Source organism: Scardinius erythrophthalmus (genome assembly GCF_964197995.2).
Source record: "Scardinius erythrophthalmus genome assembly, chromosome: 12".
In the NCBI taxonomy this organism is placed as follows: Eukaryota; Metazoa; Chordata; class Actinopteri; order Cypriniformes; family Leuciscidae; genus Scardinius; species Scardinius erythrophthalmus.
In genome coordinates, this window is record NC_138232.1 from 15,816,755 (window position 1) to 15,842,389 (window position 25,635).

The 25,635-nt window shown below is 36.3% G+C and overlaps 2 protein-coding genes across 3 annotated transcripts; one reads left to right on the top strand and one right to left on the bottom strand.

Moving 5' to 3' along the window:
• Positions 1-4,015: 4,015 nt before the first annotated feature.
• Positions 4,016-15,935, bottom strand: pomgnt1 (protein O-linked mannose N-acetylglucosaminyltransferase 1 (beta 1,2-); the record flags this gene model as incomplete). The annotated part of the gene is made up of 21 exons (XM_081381390.1): positions 4,016-5,357; positions 7,040-7,149; positions 7,452-7,587; positions 7,691-7,735; positions 7,828-7,892; positions 8,127-8,252; positions 9,130-9,258; positions 9,477-9,549; positions 9,828-9,886; positions 9,982-10,023; positions 10,205-10,288; positions 10,416-10,491; positions 10,821-10,891; positions 12,060-12,187; positions 12,290-12,388; positions 13,431-13,548; positions 13,644-13,757; positions 13,898-13,963; positions 14,055-14,170; positions 14,423-14,525; positions 15,768-15,935. 21 exons carry the CDS (start codon positions 15,933-15,935, stop codon positions 5,276-5,278), a joined length of 2,010 nt encoding a protein of 669 aa, XP_081237516.1. The 3' UTR covers positions 4,016-5,275.
• On the top strand, positions 15,625-19,451 carry LOC308700056 (uncharacterized protein). 2 transcript variants are annotated; one of them, XM_081381391.1, is made up of 8 exons: positions 15,625-15,798; positions 17,065-17,166; positions 17,252-17,302; positions 17,529-17,888; positions 18,154-18,198; positions 18,312-18,353; positions 18,429-18,516; positions 18,970-19,409. In XM_081381391.1, exons 2-8 carry the CDS (start codon positions 17,085-17,087, stop codon positions 19,124-19,126), a joined length of 825 nt encoding a protein of 274 aa, XP_081237517.1. In that variant the 5' UTR covers positions 15,625-15,798; positions 17,065-17,084; the 3' UTR covers positions 19,127-19,409. The 2 variants fall into 2 exon arrangements, with proteins under 2 accessions (XP_081237517.1, XP_081237518.1); XM_081381392.1 differs by lacking the exon at positions 15,625-15,798 and adding an exon at positions 15,820-15,978 and having other exon boundaries at positions 18,970-19,451.
• Positions 19,452-25,635: the final 6,184 nt, after the last annotated feature.

A 25,635-nucleotide genomic window follows, 5' to 3' on the forward strand; every position in this document is an offset into this window, starting at 1 on the left:
TCACCAGGTCACATGACCAGGAAGTTATATGGGTTTGCGTATTTCAAAAATTCATTAAAAATAGACGAAATGGCATTTTCCAAATCCAAGTCATGTATGGTGTGTTCCAAGGGTTGGTGAATAAATTGGTGTGGTGTGACATCATCAGGTCACATGACCAGGAAGTTATATAGATTTTTATTTTGAAAAAATTCATAAGAAATGTAACAAAAAAAAAAATAAATTCACCAATCTAAGTTGTGTATTATATGCCGCATGTGTGTATAAATACATTGTAGTCATTTGAGGTATTTATATAAAACAACCACAAAGTTAAATAGATGTAGCCTATTTCATTTAAAACATTCAGTTTTATTACATATGTATAACAGATATATAAATCATACAAGTTAAAAATTGGCTTAATCTATTTTTAATCTATATACTAACATCAACTACATATGTAAAAGGATCACGTGTTTAGTGTTAATGTGGAATAATGCACATTCTTAACCAGCTTTGTTGTCGATTTGGCACTTTTGAGACACTCCCTAACTTGAAGTGCCCAAGTGGGGATCGTTGTGAGGACTTTTTCACTTCCAATTCTTAAAACAATTACATCATCGAATAATATTCACTTTTGACATTATGCTTTACAATGTGACCTAGACGAGATACAGCATCATCCACGACTATTAAGACATTACATATTCACTTAATGCTGCAGAAAAGATCGAATGTCTAACGAATGTCCAACATAAAACCTACTTTACCGCACCTCTGAGTTCTCTGACAAGAACACTGTGGCGGTCAGTGAACAATGATCCAGCTAAATCCAAAAATTGTAACAGACAGTCTAGCTGTAACATCATTCAGTATTTATTCAATAATTTAATAAACAGTAATATTATATGTGTGATATGACAATTACTATACATTAAGACTGAGCACAAACTTTGATAAACCTTGGGGACACATAATGTCATTGACGTTGCAACTTAATGACTGAGTCTGTCTTGCAGGGGAGGCATTCATGGATCCAGGCTTTGTTCCCTCATTGTTCAATTATTCAAGGCAGAGTCAGTGTATGGTAGCTCCAAAAAAATGGACAGATCTTTTTTTTATCAGGATCATTTTACCTTAACAAATGATGGTAGTTTATCTTAAGTGTTATTTCTTGGTCGTTATTTTTTTGTGGTTATAGGTTCAACAGGAATAGAAAAAGGGCTGAATCTATCAGAAGGTGAAATCAATTGATGTTCATGCCTTTCACATCAAGCTTGCCACTTTTCTCAGGAATGTCTTTAAGCTGACTGTCTCTTCTCTTTGGCTTGCTGAAATTGATCTGACTCAGAGCTGCTTTCTTGACTTCTCTTTCCTCATGCAAGGCCCCTGATGTGCTTGCTGTGTCTGTATTTCCTATCCTGACGGTCCGTATTATGAGACAATTCTTGATATTCAATATCCTGGACATGACCGCAAAGTACAAAGTTGTATGCATCAAGAGACTTGAATGCTTTTAGTTTTTCTTTAGTGTATATGCTGGGTTTTTCTACCAGGTATAAGATGATGTCCGGCTACTGCAGCTTTGGCCATTTAGCTGGATCTCTCACCCATTGCCCCGACAGTGAGTACAGGTCAGGGAACCTCACCCCGTTGCTAAGCATTAGCTTGTTAATGTAAGACAATCGATCTTCTGGCAAACCATTAAAATAATTTGAGAAAGCGTTCGGATGATCCATATTCTTATTGTTTTGTGAATTTGATTTTACAGCTGAAATCTGACACCGCTACTACAGAGCTGTCAGTTTCTGCCACCAGTTAGGCCCAACCCACAAGATACGTCATCGCTGTTTACAAATACAAAATTGGTCTGTTGGACTCCTTTAAAAGTCCAGCACAGCACTAAAACAACCCTAATGAAATGACCCTTTAAAGGGCACCTATTATGCCCCTTTTCACAAGATGTAAAATAAGTCTCTGATGTCCTAAGAGTGTGTGTGTTTAAGTTTTAGCTCAAAATACCCAACAGATCGTTTTTTACAACATGTTTAAATTGTCACATTTTGGGGGTCAGAAAAACATGCCGGTTTAGTGTGTATCGCTTTAAATGCAAATGAGCTGCTCCAATTAGGACAATCTCCTCTGAAACTCTCAGTAGTGGTATTCATTTCAACCTGGAGTCAGACAATAATGCCTACAGAGCCAGAGAATATATGCTGCATGGTTTAATTACGGTTTCAAGTATTTGTCATCTGTCAGCAAACCCAGTCCAAATAATTGCCAAAATATACTGAGCTCAATGAAGTTTATTGTAGGCTACATCACACAAGAGATGAAGCATTAGTTTTATTCCAGAAAATCACTAAGTGTGCATTAAAGTCTTTTCCATAAACTCTCTCTCTCTCTCTCTCTCTCTCTCTCTCATTATCATCAACTTGCACAGCAAATTAAACAGAAACACTTCTACCAACTAAAAGTAAACAAATATATACAGACCTTTTGAGGGGATGCTTAATAAACTGGTAAACTTTATATCCGTAAAACGACTCAGATGATCTGATCAGTTAAAGGCCTATTTATACTTCTGCGTCGAACTCACGGCGTAGCTATGTCATAGGCTGTGTGTAGCGCACGTACCCTTCGGCGTACCCTGACGAGCACCTCTCCAAAAATGTAACAACGTGTCAACTCTACGCGGACGCAAGCGCTGTGATTGGTCTGCTAGGACCGCTCCCTCGGGTTTCAAACGCTCCCTCTGCATGCGCGTCAACGCGGACAACGACGCAGAAGTATAAATGAAAACCAACGTGTTGCCTACAGCGTAGAGGCTACGGTGTGAGTTCGACGCAGAAGTATAATGAGGCCTTTAGGCCTATCGCTCCGGAGACTGTAAGCTGGATCACGAACAGTTGGAACAGAGACATCCTCGAATAACAACGAGAGTAAATGAAGACTGTTATGTTCATTGTTACACCCAACAACAAAACACCTCAATTGCTTAGAAGACATTCTTTGTTCTACAGCTGCTCCGCCGTCGAAACAATGGCGGACTGTCTTTAGCTCACTCGGGGCGGGTCTATTGCAGTGTCAGTCAACAGTCGTGGGCGGGGCTTGTGCAAAAGTACGTCACATTGGCCAGAATCTGAAAACAGCTTGTTCTGAGACGCTGCTTATGATTTATGAGGATTTTTTTTTTTTAAAAGCACTGGGTGGATTTTTATCATTATAGGGTGATTGTGTACACACACTGCCAACACTCATTTATGTTTAAACGCCATGTAAAAGTGAATTTTGCATTATAGGTGCCCTTTAATAATGCTTTAGCCTACAATGAACCTTTAGAGAGCTAGATACAACTATTTCTGTTAAAAGTCAATTAAAAATCTGTTAAAAACATAAATGTATCTGTTAAATAAAATACTCACCTGTTGAACGTCCACGTCGCTTTCATAACATTTCTCGCCATATCGGAAGGCCAAGCCAATGTTGTTTCTAGTTTTGTTATGAGCTCTGTTCTGTTCTCATTTGCCAGCAGACTCTCCTCTGTTCTGCGTTTTTTTTTTTTTTTTTACAGGTGATTCCCTGGAGGTTTGATATTAAGGTGTTCCATGTCAACCTCTCTGATTCCTATGACAACTAACCTATGACACTTCCACATAATTCACATGTCAGTAGTGTCCAAGCAACTTTTCTCTATTTACAGATACGAGGAGACACGCACGGGAGGGGAGAGTGATTTCCAGCAAAAAACATCCTGACAGGTCTAAAATATAAACACTTAAAAAAGGCTTACTATAGAGATTCAGGGTAAGACAAAAACATGTTGGAAAAAGGATTTACCAAATACAAAAGGTTGAGAACCACTGCTTGCCCCAATATAAAAATATTACAATTATAATTATTAGATCTCATTCCAATTTGTGTCATGATTAAAAAAATCATTAAAGTAACAGGCCTTACTATGCATCCTGCAAACATTAAGAAACAAATAGCTACAGCAAAACATAATACAAATTTAAGAAAGACAACCAAGGAAATAAAAAAAAAAGTTTTATTTTATACAAGAAAATCAATTTTAACTACTTAAAATACAAAACTGTTGAAGAATCTGACATATTAGACACAACCTCAGCAAACTTGAGTACACAATAATATGTTGAGATGACAAACATTTCTATTATGGTATTGCACATGTTCCAGATATTATGAAAATGTTTAGTGGCATCACAAATAAAATATCTGTAGTGATTTTAGCACTGATCACTGCAACCCACAGCAATCTAATCTGAAATCTCCTCCATGAAATGATTTGGACATTATTGCATGAGAAATCAATTTTTCACCACATCTTCACTTACAGAAACTCACGTTAACACAGGGTAGATCTATGATGCAGCTGAGATTGCATTGATTTCAAGTGTTAAACCTCCACTCTGCTCATATAAGGCTCTTTAGTGGCTGTGACACAAAGATCTCACCTAAGCAGCATCAACTATCATTCTCTGTGAAAGAGGATTCTTAAAATTCTTAAATCTTGTTGGAAAGACATTTTAGCACAACATTTAATAATAATAATAAAAAAATCAATCATATAGTTTAAAAACTGTCAGTTTCAGACTGTGCAGTCCAATAAAGGTTATGTGTTGTACAAGGATACTGATTGTATGTTTTCAACCACTAAAGAACTCAAACTAATAAAAATATGATAATCTTTTGTTCTAAAAATATATATGTCTGTACATATATATGTCTGTACATAGTTCATTTGTAAACAAATGTAAGCCTTTTGTTTCTTAATGCATTTTTCTTGTGTAAAAGTGAATTCATTAGGTAAAAATAAACCTGCAGTTACCTTGATATTGACAAAATAAATAGACATAAGTTAAAACGTATGTGCAGGACGGCCCAAAGCACTCAGTGTCAACAAAAAAAAGTTATTCAGTAATTCAGTAACTCAAACCAGCACTGGTAATACTTTAAAACATCTTTACTTAAGTCAAACCTTCCAGGATAAACTCCTATGAAATTTCATGACCTCAGGAAATGCTCCCAATGCAAAATACATACCAACAACAAGAGAAGGTCACGTCACACACCGTTTTTAGAAATCCACACTCATATCGTTCTAGTTTCAAAGAGCCTGTAGTTCCTAGAGGCTACCAGCACAGGATGGTTCATCCTATACTTTGTCTTTCAGTAGCCTTAGAGAGTAACACAAGGCCCATTATCGGCCTGACATAGGCCTTGTCTGTTAGTGGTTAGGAAAGGCCCTTTGCGTGGGATTAGCAGTGTTTTAAATCTGTTCCACAGGAGGTCCCTCCTCTTTAGGTGCTGGCTCCAGGTGAATGGGAGTGACATTATTGGGCTTCTTACCACTGGGGGGAAAAGATGCAGTGAAGGTCATGCACAGAAAGTTAAAAACATGCATGCACACATTTTAAATGAAGTAAAATAAAGTAAGAGTAAAATAAATAAATAAATAAATAAATAAATAAATAAATAGTTTCCAAGAAGGTTTCAGCTATTAATAACCACGTTTTGCTTTTATTCCATTTAAGAGTGCTTTTAATAATATAATATCATTAATATCATATAATATAAAATTGTTTATAATATGTAATTCAATTTACTGAATTACACATCCTACAATGATTTTTTTTTCTAACCCCTGAAACTGGCATATTTTTTCTATCTGACATGCTTTAAGTTAAGTATTGTTAATAACAGTAAAGGTCTTTAATCAAAAGGAACTGGATGAATATTTGAAATTAAGGCTCCCGATCTGAACTCGGACTTGTGATGCAGCCTGAATCATAATGACACCGTGTTCGTTCACTGTCCCAGAGGAGAAGTGGCCCTCTGACTGAGCCTGGTTTCTCCCAAGTTTTTTTCCCTCCATTCTGTCACCTCATTGAGACGTGGTCTGGGAACCACATGTTCATTTTCTCGTATTTGAGGCGTGGTTTACGAATGCCCAGAGCCGTTTATTGGGCGCTACGAATGTCTATCAAATGCGCCTGTATCAAATAGCCAATCATTTCAATTATACCAGATGACGTATGTAGAGCGGCAGAAATTCGATGAGGAAGACAACGAAATAAACTTGCGTTCTAAACTACTTAGAACACTATCTAAGGCTGCATCGAAAGGTAACTTCGCGTCTGATGCCATGTTGGATCCATAGATATAAACAAACTGCTTCGGTGTGTCGCATAGATGTCGTCATCGTCTTGCTGCTCCCTCCCTGTTCTGTGATTGGTTCCCTTTTTGAGGGGAAAATCTGGTCCATGGTGTCCAGGCTGCCTAGCCGCGTGAATAAAATCTCGCTGCGTGCAAGGCAGCATGGGGAAACCCAGGCTATCACCTGATGGAGTTTGGGTTCCTTGCCAATGTTGCCTCTTGCTTGCTTAGTTTGGGACACTTAATATTCAACAATATTATTGATCTGACTGGAGGGACGCTGTTGTATGAGAACTGAACTGAGCTGGACGATGACTTTTTTTTTTTTTTTTTTTTGCAGAATTGCAGCTTTATAGATTATGAATTAATTCAGTAATTGATTATCTTTACAACGGAACTGAAACAACAATGAACTGACTTCACCTGAACATCAGCCGAAAAGCATCATTTTCCTGTTCTCACTGTAAAGCTACTTTGAAACAATCTGTATTGTATAAAGCGCTATATAAATAAAGGTGACAAAGAACTGTGACAAGAATTGCTGAGATTATAGAAAAAAAAAAAAAAGGCTTGGAAACAACAATTAAGAACAAAAAGTCTAAATCTAAATCCAACTGAGAATCTGTGACACTTTTGGGGCACACACCTGAATCTGAACAGAACAACCTGAAGCAAATCTGCCAGAAAGAATGAGCCAAAAATCCGGTGAAGCTAGCAGCATAGGATGGTTCATCCTATACTTTGTATTGTGTTTTTGGTTTCATTGATGTAATATTGTATTTTTTAATGGAACATTTCTAACAAAGCAGTATCACACATAAATAATGTGTTCCTGTGCTTGGAAATTAGATAAATCAATTGTTAAATGTATACTCACGAGTACGGGGAGATTGGAACAGCAACTACCAGGACATGGTTCTTCTTTCTGAAGAGCCTCCAGAGTCCTTTGTGATAACCTCGTACATCCAGGTCCCACACGTGCAGGCACTATAGGCAATAAACAAAATGAGGCCATAACCTAATACTACTCTCCCCTCAGTATTTATTCCCTTATATTTCTCAGTGTCTCTAAGCCATTTATCTACCCTTGCAGTCTCTTCAACATATAAACAGGCCACAGATCTCAATCAACAGATTCATTGCAACCCACTGTAACAATAAATGCAGGGTAAATAGTGGCTAACCAGCTAAGAAATGCAGCAATTTGTTCCTTGAAATGCTCAAACAAAATCCTATTTATATTTAAACCAAGAATATTCACAAAGCCTCCTCAACTAAATGCAACAGACCTTTGCCAGTTCTGTCCAGGTGTTTGTATCTGTCTCCTGCTCCATTTTGATGAACATTACAAAGGTCTTTCCCTCAGTGTCTGGGATAAATGAGTCTTCACATGGGTTTTTACTGTGGTCCAGAACCTCAGCCTCACTGCAGACACACAAATGATTACTTTAGTTGTTGGTAATGATGCAATTTTAAGGTGTTATATTAACTCTGCAATGAAGGACTTAGGATCTTCAGATAAAATTACCGGAGTAGGTTTTGGATTTCAATCTCATAAGCATCTTTCTTCAAGCTGTAAAAATGGAGAGAATATCAAAAAATATCGAACAGGATATAAATAATAGACAAAGAGGCCAATATAGAGACAGCAGGAACAATACATACCTATCTACATTTTTCATCTGAACATTCGGAATAGTGTTGAACTTGTGCTTTTTAAAGTAAACTTCCTGTAGAGAAACATGCATTTCATTGAATTCAAATTGTATATAAAACATTGTTATATTTTACATCTTAAATAAACACTTGATCACTGGATTCACAGAGTCCTAGATTCAGTTCTCCATTGAAAAATACTCTTAGTAAATAAAATAATGGTTAAGATAATAAAAGAACTGTTGCAAGTAAACTAACAAGTAAACAACAGAAGTTAACATAATCATCAGTATAACCATCTCACTTACATGGAAGTAACCATTCATATTTAAGCCAATGATGCCAAAGTGATAAGAGCGGGAGACATCAGGAATGACACACTCTCTCCCCTTCCTCTGTTCTGGCATCCGCATCCACATGTCCCAGTCCCATAGCTAAGGGATGGCAACAATACGAATAGAAAAAACAAACAAAACAAAAAAGTTATCAGAGGCAGGTTTAATATATTTAGATGATACACTACTGTTCAAAAGTTTGATGTCAGTATTTTTTTTTCTTGAAAGAAATTAATACTTTTATTCAGCAGACACATTAAATTGATCAAAAGTGACAGTAAATACATTTATAATGGTACAAAAGATTCCACAAAATTATTAAGCAGCATCTGCAACTATTTGTTTCCAACATTGATAATTACAATTTTTTCTTGAGCACCAAACTAGCATATTAGAACAATTTCTGAAGGATCCTGTGATACTGAAGACTGGAGTAATTGCTATCACAGAAATTAATTACATTTTAAAGCATATCAAAATAGAAAACAGTTATCTTAATTGTAATATTTGGCAATATAACTGTTAAATTAATGCATAAGAGACTTCTATCAAAAACAAAAAAATTCTTACCGACCCCAAACTTTTGAATGGTAGTGTATGTAGAACAGTATGCAAAACTGTCCATTTTCTTCTCAAAGTTTCAAAATGAGGGCACTATATGTTCCTATTTAAATAAATCGATTTTACTGGTCTTTTCTAGACACTATACATTACACACCAAACTGACTCTTCAAAGGTTAGCAATGTTATTCAAATCAGAGAACAAAATGCTAAATTCCATAGTGAGAACAGCATTTCCCACTGGTGAAAGAAGCAATAATCACTGTTAGAAGTTTTCTCATGCATGCAAATGGAGCAGGAAATTGTGCCAAATGAGACATCACTTTTGAGGGGTTTTGCATGTAAATTGTAAATATATAAACATTTCCTATTTAGACATAATTTATAGGCTAAATGTGGGAATTAGCTGCCTCACCTTCTCAGGAGTTGGCCATTTGGGCTCCAATTCATCCTTGTAAAGGCTTTTTTTAAGCACCCAGCCAAGGCCAGGCATGCTTTCCACTCTGTACAACAAAGATGGGTCCTCTGCCGTGTGCTCGTAGCCCTACAAAACAGCACAGCAGCAAGGTCATGTGCACTGCTAGAAGGCCTTTCAAGACTTCGAGAAATTTAGGCTGAGGATACATTAACCACTGTTTAGCAGAAGAAAAATATACCAAAAGAAAGACCATATGGCAGCATTTCCCCCCCGAGATGTTATCAAAGTAAACAGTCTATTTTCAAGTCACGAACAAATTGAAAATAACTTTTTTTTTCACTCACTTGGTCATTCCAGGCTGAGATACAGTACAGACTGTCATCCTCACGCAACAAATGGATGGTCTGACTGAGAAAGCTAGAGAAAAATGTGGGAGAAGAAATAAATCAAACATGTAAAAGACATTTAGATATGATCTGTCAAACGTTATTCACTCTTTTCTATTAAGATTCGTTGAGCTGATTCGGCACTCATACATTTCTAAACAAGCCTGTAATAAATAATATAGAAGTCTGCTGCCATCTAGTGAATATCTTTTAGTATTACAGGTGTAATTCAGTAAAATTTGATATATTATATTATATCTTATTTTTATATTATATTATATTATATTATATTAAATTAAACATCCATACCTGAAAAAATCTATGGAAACGTCCAGGTCCTCCTCCAGGACAATGGCAAAATCTGCATCCTAAAACATAATTTTCCCCCCCAAAGTCAGACACTTGCAAGGTGTTTTACAATGTAACTGTAGACAAATTCTAAGGCAGGTGAACATTTACTTACTGGATGCAGATTAAAGGTTGCAGTCAAGCTGGCTTTGTAGTGCTGAGACAAAAGGAACAGCAGAACATTAGTACCATCTTACTGTCATTCACATGCTTCGACACTAAATGCTTTGCCACTAAAGCTGAGCCCACAGCAATCAGCTGTAACTGGCCATTATGTTAAGTGACCTTTCTATGTTAATTATACATCTTTCTAAGAAGATAAGCCTCAAACTTATCACCTGTGACACTCTAGCGTTCTTAATACTGATAGGCGTATGCTGAACTCCTTTAAGACCGAAGAGATCCACCACATCCATAGGTTCCTAAGCAGAAAATGTTGTTGTTAATTCAGTATATATGTATGAATCGTCTTACAAAAATGAAGAAGAAAAAATAATGCATTGAAGAAGAGAGAAAAAAAAGAAAAAAAAGAGGAAAAGGAGATGGCACCTCATAGTATCCATCGATGAAAACAGTGATCATCTGTGGATTGACACCATGGGAGGAAAGAAGAGAGCGCAGCATTCTAGAGAAACAAACATAGCTTATACATCAGTCTGGTATTAAAGGTATGCTTTCTTATATACAGGGTTTCTGATTTCTCTCCTGAAGCCAAACCAAAACTTATTTTTATGTGAGATCATGCCACATGATCATTCAGAAATATCTAATATGCTCATCTGGTGCTCAAGAAACATTTCTTATCATCAATGTTTCTAACAGTAGTGCTGCTTAATTTTGTGGAAACCGTGATGTTTGTGTGTGTGAGTTCATATATGTGCACAAATTTAACTAATACATACATGAGGTGGTTTGGTAGTATGGTAAAGTACAAAGAAATCTAAGTTTACTAACCTATAGAGATAATTTGGTCTATTTCCAGCTATAACAGCTACTGGAGTGTTGTAGACATTGTTGTTAGGCAGCTAGACAGGACATGGAAAGGTTTAGTCAACAACACAGATTTAAGACAAAGACTTTGTTCTGCTGTCTAAATGCTGATATAAATGCAAGGTTATCTCAGGATGAAGGGTATAACAACCACTTAACTAGTGAAAGTTTAAACACTTTCGTTCAGGTAAACAAGGAAACTTGTAGAGAAACCTTGTAGAGTCTGTCTTGGTATCATGCATTTTGTTGTGACACGTTTCTGATACCATAGATTAAAAAAAAAACATCATGGTACCAAAAGTTGATCACTGTAAAATATCAGCATCTGACTCTGATGAATGTACCAATCTTTGTACTTGGAATTTCATTATCCTTCAAGTATATTTCAAGTATGAAATATTGTAAAAAAGAAAAGAAAAAGAGTTTCAGTAAAATTCATGTTCAGCTGACTGTGATTTTGGTATTGATCCAACCTTAAGATATACTACTGTTCAAAAGTTTGAGGTCAGTAAGATTTTATGTTACTAAAAGATTGTTTTGCTCATCAAGGTGCATTTATTTGATAAAAATACAGTAAAAACAGCATTAATATGAAATATATTAAAATTTTAACAGTTTTATATTTTAAAAAGTAATTTACATCTATTATGGCAAAGCTGAATTTTCAGTAGCCATTACTCCAGTCTTTAGTGTCACATGATCATTTGAAATCATTCTAATATGCGGAATGCGGATTCAGTGTTCAAGAAAGATTTTCAGTTGAAAACAGTCATGCAGCTTAATATTTTTTGTGAAAACCACGATTCTGAAGTAAAAAAAAAAAACAGCATTTATAATAGAAATGTTTATATTTGTAACAACATCAGGTTTGATCAATGTAATGCATCCTTGCAGAATTGAAGTAATAGGCCTGGTTTCAGACTGGGCTTAAATTAAATTAAGCAAGGATTAAGCCTTAGTTGAATTAGGACATTTAAGTAGCTTTTTTAAACGGGCTTTAAAAAAAAACATTACTCCTGTGCGTCTTGACATCCTCAACAAAACAATGGAAGCTGCTTTCAGTTAAAACAGCTCAAACATGCCTTGTAGTCCAGGACTAGGCTTAAGCCTTGTCTGTGAAACTGGGGGATAAAGATTTACTGACCACAAACTTTTGAACGGTAGTGTATAAAAGGTATTTTAATAACATGATGTGTGTCTTACTGGGTCAGGATTAAACTCTATAGGGGCTGGATCTTTGCAACTACAAATGCTCCCATATCCTTCCACTTTACTGCAGAAAAGTTTCCTCCGGCGGTTCAGCTCTGTGTCTGCCCAATGGCACTCAGCCTCTAAAATAAATCATGACATAAACAAACAGCTCTGATATAACCCATAACGTAATTGCAACATGTAATCTAACAATCTACACTCATAAAAATTGGCAAAAATACCTTCAGAAGCTGTCAGCTGGACCTCAGTCTTCAGCAGCACAGGATCACCCCATGTGGACAGTGCAGGAGACTTGGAGTGCTTCTCCCCATACACTTGACCTGAGAAAATAAACAGTATAGGGATGAGCCCGAAGCTGAATGTCTTATTCAGAAAGGCACGGATAATGGCTTCAAAACATATCACAAATTTTACAGAGAATGAAAATAGTCTGCAGACAGTCACTCCTCGTGTTAGCTGGAAAACAAGTCAGTCAGGGGATAGCACAATATTATAGCTATGCTTCAATCATGACAACGAATTTAACCAGCATTTATTAATAAACATGGAATGTACATAGGCATGGTCTTGGCAGACTTGATCTGCTACGCTGCTGCTGGATGAGTGAGGATACGTCTAAAAATGCACATGAAAACAGTCAATTGAATTCAGACTGCTGCAAGAAAACAGTGAGAACCACCCAAGCAGATCCAGGCAGGTGGTGCTGGGGAAGGGCTGCAACGAACTGATCCGATTCAAAGTCAGGAATAAATAGGTTACGTAGATAGAACAAATAGAACGACTGGACGACCAATCGGCTTTAAGTGAATCAATCAGGTGATCAGAAGAGTTTCATGACTGAACTTTATATCAAAACTCTAAAATCACTACACAATGAGTGTGTGTAGTAAATGAGTGTGAAGTCTATGAATAAAATGAGCACAATGTTCGCAAATGAAATAGCCGTGTTGCCGTCTGTGCGTATCTCAGAAATCAGACCTTGTCAGGAGTAATATCAACTACTACATTATACACATTTTCTACTAGAATATTTGATGTTTCTATGTAAATGTTTTAAAGTCATGACACACGAATGAGCGTAAACTGAAAATGAAATGAGCACAGCACAATCATAAATTATGCATGTCTCTCAGAAATTAGAGCTTGATATACACATTGAATCATACACATTTATTACTTTTTATCGGAATACAGAAATAGATAATAAATTATTTTGAGATTGTAAAAGATATTGGCTCTACTGCACACCCCTAAAACGGTACATTTATATCACATCACAGAAGAAAAATAATTAGCCATGAGATACAATAAACAAACATACCTACTATAATAGAGTGAAAAGACAAAAAACATTGTCCTTACCTCCCTTCTTCACAACCAGAGTCCACATATCCCTCCAGCCTAAGGTAACTGCTACCTGACTTCCCAAACCTTTGAGAAGATTCTTTGCAGAATCCTTCAAGTGGAAAGTCCCCTCATCCTAAAGAGGCCAATAAGAAATGCACTTACAGACAAACAAGTTAAACAACACAACTCTAAAATCAAGAAAGTGGATGGGAGAGATATTTCTTTAACCTTAATAGTGAAGATGAGGACTCTGCCACGTGTGACCATGTTGAGGAAGAGGATCATGGCTTCATCCTCATGGGGAGAATAAGTATCAAACACCCTTTTGGCCATAACATGACCCTAAACAAAAGACGATACAGCAACATTTAATTATACAATCTTATAAATAATCGAAATAATGATGGAGTGGACATCATAAAAATGATAGTAATAATACAAGAAGATACAGTAGATTATGAGGTGTGACTGTGTGTGCTTACAGTGGCCTGATTTAAAACTATAACATGTATGCCTCGGCCCTGCTCCCTCATCTCATCTTCCAGCACCTACAAAAACACATAAAATATTATTGATATCGTTATCTGGTAACAGTGTGGCAAATGTGTTATATTATAAAACAGGTTTAGAATCACTTACAGTGGTGCCATCCACTGCCACATACACCTTAGAGCGACTAGAGTACACCTCAATATCCAAAACCTTCCTCCCACTGGCTGGCCTGCGTGGGGTTTCCATGTTAGGCAGGGCATCATCTGAGAAAATGTTCAATGATAGCAAAAAAAAAAAAAAAGAAGAATTCAAAGCTAATTACTAATTCAGAACTGAAATAGTTAAAAATAAATAAAAAGGTTAAAAAAAAAGACATAAAAGTGTAGTTATTTGATCCACATAAGCTGAAATAATTTCACTCAAGTAATAAGACTACTTAATATTTCTAACATGTGAATTGGCCAATCAGGTATCATAAAACATTTAGTGTTCACAAAGACAGTTTTCAACATTACCATATTCTTGAACAGCATCCTCCTCACTGGCAACTCTCCTTGTGTCAAGAATGAGTTTGATATTCACGATCACTGTGATCAGTAGAAACAGGACAGCACTGGCCTGCAAATACACGCACGCACGCACGCACGCACGCACACACGCACGCACACACGCACGCACACACGCACACACGCACACACACACACACACACACACACACACACACACACACACACACACACACACACGTTTACTTCGCTATCTAAATGGGGACATTCCATAGAATTCTTTTGCTTTTATAAACAGCTAGTTATAAATACTATATTGAACCCTAGCAAACCACTTTCTGTATTTTTACAATTAAAAAAAAATCTTTATTTTATACATGACATCTCCAAAAGGAGGTTGTCAGATGTAGCTTACTTTATGGGTACATTTTTATTCTCTACAATATTGTTAAGCAAGTTAACACACACACACAAACATAAAAACTGTGATAATTGAAATGACATACAGTGGGGTCCAAACATCTTAGATCACTGGTGAAAATACTTTTTGTAAATTCATAAAAATGTAATTAGCAGCATTAAAATTCAAGTACAAGATGAATTGCAAAATGAACAGTATCAAAATTCTAGTATTTGTTATAATGACAGCAACTCTCGAGCTGCATAAACACCACAAAAATAAATCCAGATGATCATGTTGTAAAGCATGATTTGAAATGTTCCACTGAGCATCTGGTGCTTCACTGGAAACAAGAACGTGACCTTTTGTGCAAAGGTCACATGGACAGTGTCACAAATTTGATCTGATTTGTGAGAAATACATCTTATACATTTTAATTCAAAATATTTCTTATTTTCAAATTTATTTATTTTTTATTTTTTTAACCCTACTGTACCTCCATCTCAGGATCAAGTGCTGCCCAAATAACCATAACAAGTGACCGTTACATAACTGCAACATAAACCAATAACCAAACTTTAATTGTGGCAATGTAATTAGTGACCGGAAAAGTGACATTTCTGGATTTGTTGCTACAATCTGTCAGTAATTGCGACGTTGCAGACCAACAGTTGCGTGTGTTGTTATCACTCAGTTGGTAATTATATTTCTAATTGATTATCCGATGGCCAGACATGCAGTAGTTTAACTTAATTAATGTCCTCATTTGCACAAAACTAATTTAAAGGTTATTTCAACAGGTGTGTGAATTATGAAAACAGAATCAAAATAAATTCAGTTTATTGTTATAAATACAGCAATGAAATATTTTTATTTATAAAAAAAGCACCCTGCTCTTTAGGTTATATGATGGAGCTGCCACCCAGGCATAATCTTATAAAGTGACATGCTGACCTGGCAGATTCGTCGCATTGCTCTTTTGTTGGTGAGTCTGTATTTCCATGTTAGGTAGAGGCTGCGCTGCTGGCGGGGGATGAAGGGTTTGGCTCTTGGATTGGGTGTCCAGGTGTCCATGGATGTCCAGTCCTTCCCACTGCTCCTGATCACAACACCTGTCTGCATCCGACAACGCCTGAAATCACGTCTTCTTCATCTACACAGCACGGTGCAATCATAGCAGTTATAAATTATGGACATAAATACTGCTCAAATATTTTTTGCAATGTTAAAATATGATGCAGGAGACACACCTTTAATGTAGGATACCACGAATTCTTGATGAACTGCTAAACTGCATTTGTAACATTTCGTGCATGTGTACAAGCTGATGATATGAATACCGAATTATTAATAGAGACTATGGCAAACAGATGGTGAGGTAACGTTAGCTATCTGAGCACAACAGCTGAAATTCTTTCAAAAAGCCATTTCTGTTGGCTTTGGAAATTCTGTTGATTGTAACTCTTCACAGAATAAGTGCTAGTGACCATTTACCTCAGCAGCATGTTATGTTGAACGGAAACGACGTCCCGCCTCTCCAGAAAATTTAACTGTAATTTAGTTTATGTAGGGTCTAGTAACATTTGGCCATATGCAGGTAATAAGCACAGTGAAGCCAGAATGCAGGACAGCGCCTCTAGTTCGCGTTTCAAAATAAAAGCCCCTTGTTTGTCTTGTTAAAAGTTTTCAGTTCAAAGAATTTAAAAAATCAATAAAAACTAAAATAGCTATCTATAGAAAATAGAAATATCTATACGAAATTATAGAACCACTAAATGTTTAAAAATATGAAATTAAAATTATGAAATTATAAGAATGAGCTGAAAGCAGTGTAGTTGCTCTTTGTTTCAGTGTAGCCATTTAAAGAACGTATCTAGACAAGGCCACTCAAAATCACTGTATGACCTAACATGCTCTTTTATGTAACGAAAAAGTGACTGAATAATATATATATATATTTAAATATCTTTGTAAAATGTCAAATGACAAAATCCTAAACAATACAGCAAAGAAAAAAATTAACAAATAATGTTTCAAAACTCATATTAGGCTATATATACAGTAGAGAGGGGTTGATTTGCGGGGACTGATTTGCTCATATTGAAAATGCATAACAAAAATATTAATTTAGAGAATTATTGACAAAAGTGTCAATATGTGTGTCAGCTGAACTTGCCTTATTTGTTTGTCTATTTAGGTTGTATTTTGGTCAAACAGATGTGCAAAGAGGTTGTATTTATTTTTCCATTAGGTTACTAATTTAACTGGTTAATGTGCAGAGAAGAAATGCCCAATTCCCAGTTTACAAACTGTGTGAACGGATTTATCAGATCATCTCTAGCAAGCGGAAAAGGTGGGGTAAATAAATGCCTCTAAATGTTCGGTTGGGTGTTGCACTGTCATTATGTCTCTCTTGCATACTTTTTCTCTTTAACAAGGCCCAGCGCTAAAGGAAAACATGGGACTTATGTCAGCTGCTGGTTATTTAGGTGAGCTTTTTCTTCTTAATATATACTTTTGTATGAACTCTTTTTAACAATTGCCTGCTCAATTGTTTAACTGCTCAAGAATCAGATCTAAAGCACAACCCACTGATCTGTTTTGTCAATGTTTATCCTATAATTCCTAAGCCTGGTTTAACTGATAGTCTACAATACACTAATTTAGATGGAGAAACATGTTAACATATTGTTGTTGCATTATATATCTTTTCAGTGCTGCTTTCCTCCTTGTTCACACATGGAGCATTTGAAAGTGTGAATCAGTATGAATCAGTCAAAGATTCTCACTCAGACGCTTCTCTAGAGGTCCGGCCTGACAACAGACAACACCTCAGGGGGGAAAAGTTCACCCTTCGCTGCCTAGTAAATGCTGGTAATTCAACAGGCTGGATACTGAGGAGGCTTCAAGGTGCTAAAGCGAGGTCTGGATGTTTGCAGTTGAATGGCACAGAATCTATAGACAGGCCTGAAGAATGTCATTTCATTGACATTGACAGTAAGAACAGTGGACTTTACTGGTGTGAGAATGCTGCTGAAAACAAGACAAGCAACACCATCAACATCACCGTGATCTGTAAGAACATCAGTGGCAATAATAAAGATTTTTATTCGTTTTTTATTAATATCTAAAATACTTTTTATTAATATGTGAATTGTGAAAAGCTGGGAGATATATTACAATCACACACACACACACACACACACACACACACACGTATATATGTATATTGAAAGTGATTTAAAATACTCATTAAAATCGTAAAAGGATACTTCAGTATATTGTAAAGCAATACACTTATATGCATATATTTATATATAGGCCTAATCTCTGTTCCCAGATGGTACAGTGATTCTCCTGAGCACACTTCATCCAGTGATGAAAGGTCAGTCAGTAACTATAGCTTTCAGTTAGATGTGTGATGTCCGTATATCTTTTAAGTCACTGTGAATACATAATGTGCATAATTTTATCAGTTCAGTCACTTTGTGTCTTTAGAGAACTCCACAGCTGATTCAGAAGATGAAAAGCCATATACAGGTATGAGATCCAGGACATCTGTGATTGAATTTGGGTTTCAATGCTATAGCCATTCTTGTAAACTCTGTAATGCAGGAACTTTGGTCTGGGTGTCGGGTCTCTGTATCATCTTGGTTCTTCTGGTACTTCTTCCTGTGCTCTGGCTGCTGTTTCCAGGTTTTAGGTAGGCTACAGTATACCAACACACTTTGTAACTATTTTGGCGAATTGGTGGTGATTTTGAATGAATTCCTACATTTTCGTATATGCTTAAAACTAACTGAGGGTTAGTTTTAGTGGTGGAACTTCATGCGTAGTCGTCCCCCCCCAATCATACAAACTCATACAAGATCACCAACTTGTGAAATAGTTGTTTTCTCATGAGATCGGGTAAAGTAATGGTGATACACCCATAAGGGAACAGTTCAACGAGAAAATGAAAATTGTGTCAGTATTTATTCAACCTCATGCCATTATGAACCTTGAGATTTAGTATGACGAATTTACATAAAAAAATAAATAAATCATTGCTAAAGTAGTTTCTTTTAATAAGTGCATGATATTAATTTAATTGAAGACTTCTGTGTCACATTGCTCTCTGTAGCAAATATCTGCAATGTTTATGCATGCTTTTCAGAGAGAAATTGCCTGTCTGTCCAAATGGGGCATTTAGAAGGGAAAGGGTCCAACAGGAAATGCCTAAAACCAAGCAGGACGGAACTGAAATCCAGTGGGATCTTCCCTGGATGGAGATGGACAATTTGTTGGACAAGCAACAAAATTCTGGCAGATGAACATTCCACATTCCAAATATAGATGTTATCAGATACAAACAGTCACTGTGCTTTATTAAGTGAGTCATGGCAAAATAAAGAGGCCGATACTGATGTATGGAATTGTTTTCAGTTGAATAATTGTTATCATAAGCTTTGGATATGGGGTTAGAGGTCTTTAAGGAATAATTACATCAGCTGTTTTTATTTGCAAAATGACTATTGGTTTGTATTTTTGAATGGTTTAACATAAAACCTTTTGCAAAGGACGCCAGGCAAGCTGATGATGAACATGTTTTTGTAGAATTATGGTTATTTTACAGTGCATAAAATGTAGTGTTGACATAGAACACATTTATTTAAATAAATAAAAAAGATAAATAATAAATAACAGAGATGAATCATGCATCAAAAATTGACTGAAAATGCGAATGTATGTAATGTTGACATTGTGACATTTGATAAACTTTAATGTCAGTCTTACCATCATAAAAAGTGAATTTCTGTATACTAAAAATATTTTTTATATGATTAACATTTTAAAAGGACAGTTTAGTAGTACGAAATTTAATATAAACAATACACTTTCAAGAATGTGTAAGCATTTCTAAGCGTATTGTTAATTTAAGAATATTATTTTAAATAAATATATTAAAAAATGCACTAGTAGGCCTACTTATGTAAGATTAAAACATATGCTAATAAAATACTTATTTATCTTGTGAATTATCATGTGATATCAATGCAGTTTAAAATGTTAAATGTTGTTTAGTGTACTTTACTGTAAAATGTGTTACATGAAGTTGTATTATAAATAAATGTATTTTAATATGTACGTCAGTCTGTTTTCAGTTCAAAGATTATACAGTACATGGCCATTTTAGACTATAACCGAGCAAATTTATGTATGCTTTTCAGATTTTTAAACATCTCAAACTCAACATCTTAGACATATGCAAATTGTACAATTTACTTTTAAATTATATTTGGCTGAACTCATTAAAAACAATACAATTGCTCCAAAAATAAAGTAGTTCATACAACTCATGAACTAGATTTCAAGTCTATAAAATCTGGCATTTAAGACGCATCAAAATGCATCACATCTCAATAGATCACAAGAGAACCAGTGAGGTTTGGTATTAATGACGTCAAACTGGCACAGAACATCATGAGGTACCACGACTGAATGCACTAAATCTAATGTGACAGTACAGTATGTAGGGAGATTAGCATCCAAATTGAGACTCTCCCAGCATGGGCGGCTATTTAGAATAATTCATTCCTACTTCCCCCACCTCTATCCTTCTGTCCTCTCACTCAGACATGCCCCCTGACTGTCTGGAGATCTGGCTTGACAGCAGACAGCACTTCAGGGGTGAGCACTTTTCCCTTCGCTTCTCAGTAAATGATGCTAACTCAACAAGCTCTCATATGCTGGGGAGGCTCCATCCAGATCAATTAACAATCAACAATAGGGTATTTTTAAATTATCATTAACCAATGCTCAATCAAAGATTTCTTCTTCTTCTTCTTCTTCTTCTTTTTAACAATACGACACAAGAGTTTAGGCCCTTTTGTTTCAGTAAAGTGGTATTTTAGGCATGTTTTACACATTGTCATCATCATAGACACTGAGCAGCTCCCTGGAGCTGTCACCTCAGGGATTGCATGTCCTGGTTTTTGTCAGGCCTATCATGAACAGACTTTCTAGTTTACATGCTCCATGCAGGCCTTGAAGGACCTGACACAAGTACAGTACATTTCTATGCTATACTTTGCTGGTACAGGTGGAAGGAAAGTAAAGGTGTGGACCTCTTAAAGGTGGTATCAGTGATTTCAGGCCCAAAAATATTTTTATCACATTCATCTAATCTTTCCTAACGATCCGCTAGCTGCCCACCCCATAAGCATGGCGTCAAAAAAACGCGTCTCTGTAGGCAGCCTAGGCTCTGAGATCTGCACACAAAAACAAATGGTTTAGCCAAACACTCAAAACCAAAACAAATAGTGTTCCAACCAATCACCGACAGGGGGAGGGTGTTGTGAGGTTTTTTGGGCCTGAAATCACTGATGCCACCTTTAAAGTGACCTGAAACCTGGGTTTGAAGCACAAAAAATGAATGAATGAATGAATGAATTGGAGCCAATGAAATAACCAAAAAATCACCAATAATAAATAATTAAAGGGGTGGTTTACTGCTTTTTTTCTTTGCATGATTGTGTTTATGGGGTGCAATATAACATGTCTTCGGGGGTTTTTATTTTTGTTTAAGTCTTATTTTTCATAAATTTCACCTTTATTGTAAGCCACTTTCTCCTCTGTCATTTGAACGACCGGTTGACTTCCTGATTCTATGAAAACACTCCCTCGGAAACAGGCAATGGGCTCAGATTGGTTAGTTGGGCCGGTGTGTTGTAATTGGCTAAACTGCGTAGTGCATGTTGTCCGGAAACTTCACGCCCATTACCTTTACGTGCGAAAGTTACATGTGCTCCGGTCAAATGTAAATATCAGACCCAGAAAGCGGCAATGAATAGAGTCAAGCAACCTCCGCAAACACGGCTCTTACAAAACGTTTCTGAATGGTACATTTTTTATTATTATTATTCTATTCTAATCTACTATTATATATGTATTTCGATATGCTGTTACTTGAAAATGCTACTGCTGCTTGTTAGCTTTTGAGATACGGTTTTCTCCTGATTAAACATTTAATATAACTGAATAAATGACTGAGTAATACCGTTTTTTAAAGTTATTGTTTTAACTTCAGCAGTTTGAAGTTTGCTGTTGCGATTAGGCTACATATATATTTTTTTAACTTACACGTTTGTCTTATACACACAAAATAGCATCAAACTAACTGGCTATAAACAAACAGCGTTGGCATTGGTTTACGTTCTTTATCAAATCGATCGTCATAAAATATACATGGAAAATACATTTACAAAATTAGTGCATAATTACAAATTCAGGTTCAAAATGTTTGTACGCGTTTGTACGTGTAAGTGGCTACTAAAGCCAGCGCTGGCATTTGTTTACGTCCTTGATAAAACTAAAACATTACGTCTGAAATTATACATGCAAATACATTTCAAATTATTAAGTCTTACTTACAGGTTGTGGCCCAACAACTGCTGTCTCTGGTTGTAAAGTTGGAACTGCTTCATGTTTTAGTAACAGTTTCTTGTTGAATCCGGCATTGAATTCGTGGAGATTCTGGAAGCTGTCTTCCGTAAAATGCGCAGCACAGAGAGCTATTACGATTGTAATTTTCAGGAACATAATCAAACATAAATTTTAGCCATTGTTGACGAACTACAGCGTCCGTATGAAGCCCAAACACAGAAGACCTGGCAGCTGGGTGAAAATAACACACTTTCGACAGCATGGCTACAGCTCTCCACTATAACTCCTCCTCTTCGACAAAGCCGCAGAAATATGGCCATGCCCCCTTTTTTGCATGGGTTAGTTACGTATAAAACCCGGGAAGTACCTCGTTGTAGTCCCATTGGAGTCGTTTTTGTAGGCATTAAACTTCCTGATTTTTAAAAGTCGATATCTCTGCTTACATTGAACTTTCAGCGCAGCAACTTTGCAGATAATGTTCATGCACCAACAGCAACATTACACTCTATTTAAAATGAAAAAAGTGAAATCACAATCAACCACCCCTTTAAATAAATAAATATGGTATACATGCATCCATACATACATGCAGGCTACATACAAACATATACATACATAGAATCACCAAAATGTTTAATATATCATGAATAGTGACTGTGTTTGCTTATTAAGCTTAGATATGATGACATGATAGGCCTACTATATTTTAACAGACAAAATTAATTTCTGTTACCAGGAGTCAAATATTACCCAAAGTAACACTAGAGGGCAGCATGTCTTTGCATTGTCCTAATGTATTTCTTAAACACCAATTCACCCATTATCTTATACAGTAATAGTCATTAATAATAATATTATAAGTCAAATCAAGTAAAATACAGTCAACAATAAAAAAATATATCTAAAACACTATTTTTTAAAGGAAACAGTAAAGTATGTTTGCCCTTAGTGTAAGAGTTTGAATTTAATGCTGTTATTTGGAGAAATTATGGTTTGGTTTTAACAAAATCAAATGAAAATTCTTTGTTATAGTCTGCATTATATCCATGCATGATATTGTAGGTTTCAGCAGTTTTTTCTGTTAATTTTTATTTGTTTATTTATCAGTGTTGCAAACATGCATCATTTTTCTTTATAATGTATGCACTCAATGAAATGCATTTGTTTGAAAAAAATAAATGCATTTGTTTGAAGAAAACAAAAAAGGTGGGGTGGGTTTTTTGTGGCTGTGGGTGGAATTTATCAGGACCTCTAATTTCTCTTTTATTTTCCTCTCTCTCCCTTCCTTACCCTCTATTGTGCTTGTGTTTTAGCATGCTGCTGCTGACAGACGATCAGATGCCAGTGAGGGAGGGGGTCTGACCGTTACAGTGCCCTGCCTGGCCTCTCCTGCTAGAGACTGGCAGTTTGAGAGGGGCACCTTGGAGATGCAGGTCGAAGGGCAAAATGCTGCCACACTGACACTATGGCTAAAAGCAGACAGAGTGTTTACAGCATTTGCTCTCTAAACTCATAACTAAAGACCAGGAAGCATTAAAAACAAATGATTTGTATTTGTCTTGACTATTCAACTATGATGCTAAAACAAGACTAAACAACAACAATAGGGATTTTAGGGACACAACACAATAGGGACACAACACAGAATTTTCAAATGACTTTGGACAAGGAGTCATTTGTGCATGTGCAAAAGTGCAATTAAGTACACTAGCCTCTGAGGACATCTCAACTAGACTGAAATGTGGAGTCACTTTCACATAATTCCTCCCTTGAAGCACTTTACAGTTTCTACATTTCAAGCATGATTGCCAGTCAAGTCATTTTTTTTTCTCTTTGGAATAACATGCTGATGAATAATGCACCAATAAGACCATGATATGTCTTAAGATAGTAAATAGAATCCATTTTTAATTCATGTTGACTTTACAGAGATTGGACATTTTTATTGTGATTTTATAGCAAAACAGAAGCTTGTAAGTAAATTCAACTACATTAGTATGTTGATATTTTAAAAAAGGCACTCTTCCTTATGAAGTCTCTGGGAACATCAAATGCTGTAGAAAACGTTTCTTTCATGCTTACCAGGACTGACTGGAGTATAAATCATAAAAAAGAGGTAAGGTTGGTGTCAGATGTAAAGAACAGCTATGTCATGATGAGTGCTCAATTTTAGAGCATTCTGTTCACATTCACAACAGCTGAGAGACAGGCCAGACATTTCTGAAGTTGCCATGGTGATCTATGCACTGAGCAATTGAGGGAATGAGGGTGAGGTATACTGTATGAACATGCTGATGTCAGTACAGTATAGACATTAATTTCATTATGCTTTGGTCTCCCCTTATCCAGTTATGATTCAAACAGTACCACCATCAGTGAGCACTCAACCGCGCTCCAGAGCCATACATATGGCCTCTGAGCAGGAGTCCTTTACCCCTGTGACAAGCTGTGCAAAACCCTAGTACTTGGACTGACTCAAAATATTAAAATATATATATATATATATATATATATATATATATATATATATATATATATATATATATATATATATATATATATATATATATATATTTCAATGACTGGCTTCAAAAGTGGAAATTCAAGCTTCTACTATTGTTGGATTCATACACACATTTTATGTCATTATCTATTTAGGCAATATAACTGTCACAAGCTTGTCCTGTCTTGTTTTGCACTTGGGTGTTTTGTTGTTTTGAGCCATGTGCTCGTGTCCATTGTCTAGCCCCTCCCATCTTGTTATCTAGTTATTGGTTAATTTGTCCCACCTGTTGTGTTCGTTACCCTCCTTGTTTGTTCCCCTATTTAGTCTCCTTGTGTCAGTAGTCTTGTGCTGTTACGTTGTCTTATGTTCTTGTGTTTTCTTCCTAGTGTTTAAACCTGTTTAGTATTTGTTCTAGTGTTTTCCCCCACGTGGGAGTTTTGTTTATTCTTTGTACTTTTGTTTGGTTTGTTAATTAAAATCTTACCTTTGTTTCATCTGCATTTGAGTCCTCGTTTATGTTTCATGATTTAAACGTGACAGAACGTAACAGCCATTTGAGGACTCAGCAGTATGGATTCTCGCGGGCTTTCTCCTACCACATGGGACAGAGAGACTTTTAGAGGAACCCGGCTGGTCAAATTTAGGGGAACTCGTGGAGGACGTAGGGGAGGAGATACTAGAGGTGAGCACCGACAGCATTCTCCAGTTTGGTCATTCTCTGACCATGGACCGGCGAGGTTCAGCCCCAAACGTCTTTCTTCGCCTGTTCCCGTGGTTCCAGTGCCGATGGTTCCAATGCCGGTGGTTCCAGCGCCGATGGTCCCAGTGACCTCAGTGCCGGTGGTCCAGAGTTTGGGGACTCCAAAACGCAGGAGGAGAAGAAAGGCTTCC

Excerpts from the sequence above, each read along its gene's own strand:
- LOC308700056 (XM_081381391.1), top strand. The coding sequence starts at position 17,085 with ATGTGCAGAGAAGAAATGCCCAATTCCCAGTTTACAAACTGTGTGAAC. Across the intron at positions 18,199-18,311 it reads ACTTCATCCAGTGATGAAAG|AGAACTCCACAGCTGATTCA; the intron begins GTCAGTCAGTAA and ends TTGTGTCTTTAG. Across the intron at positions 18,354-18,428 it reads AGATGAAAAGCCATATACAG|GAACTTTGGTCTGGGTGTCG; the intron begins GTATGAGATCCA and ends TCTGTAATGCAG.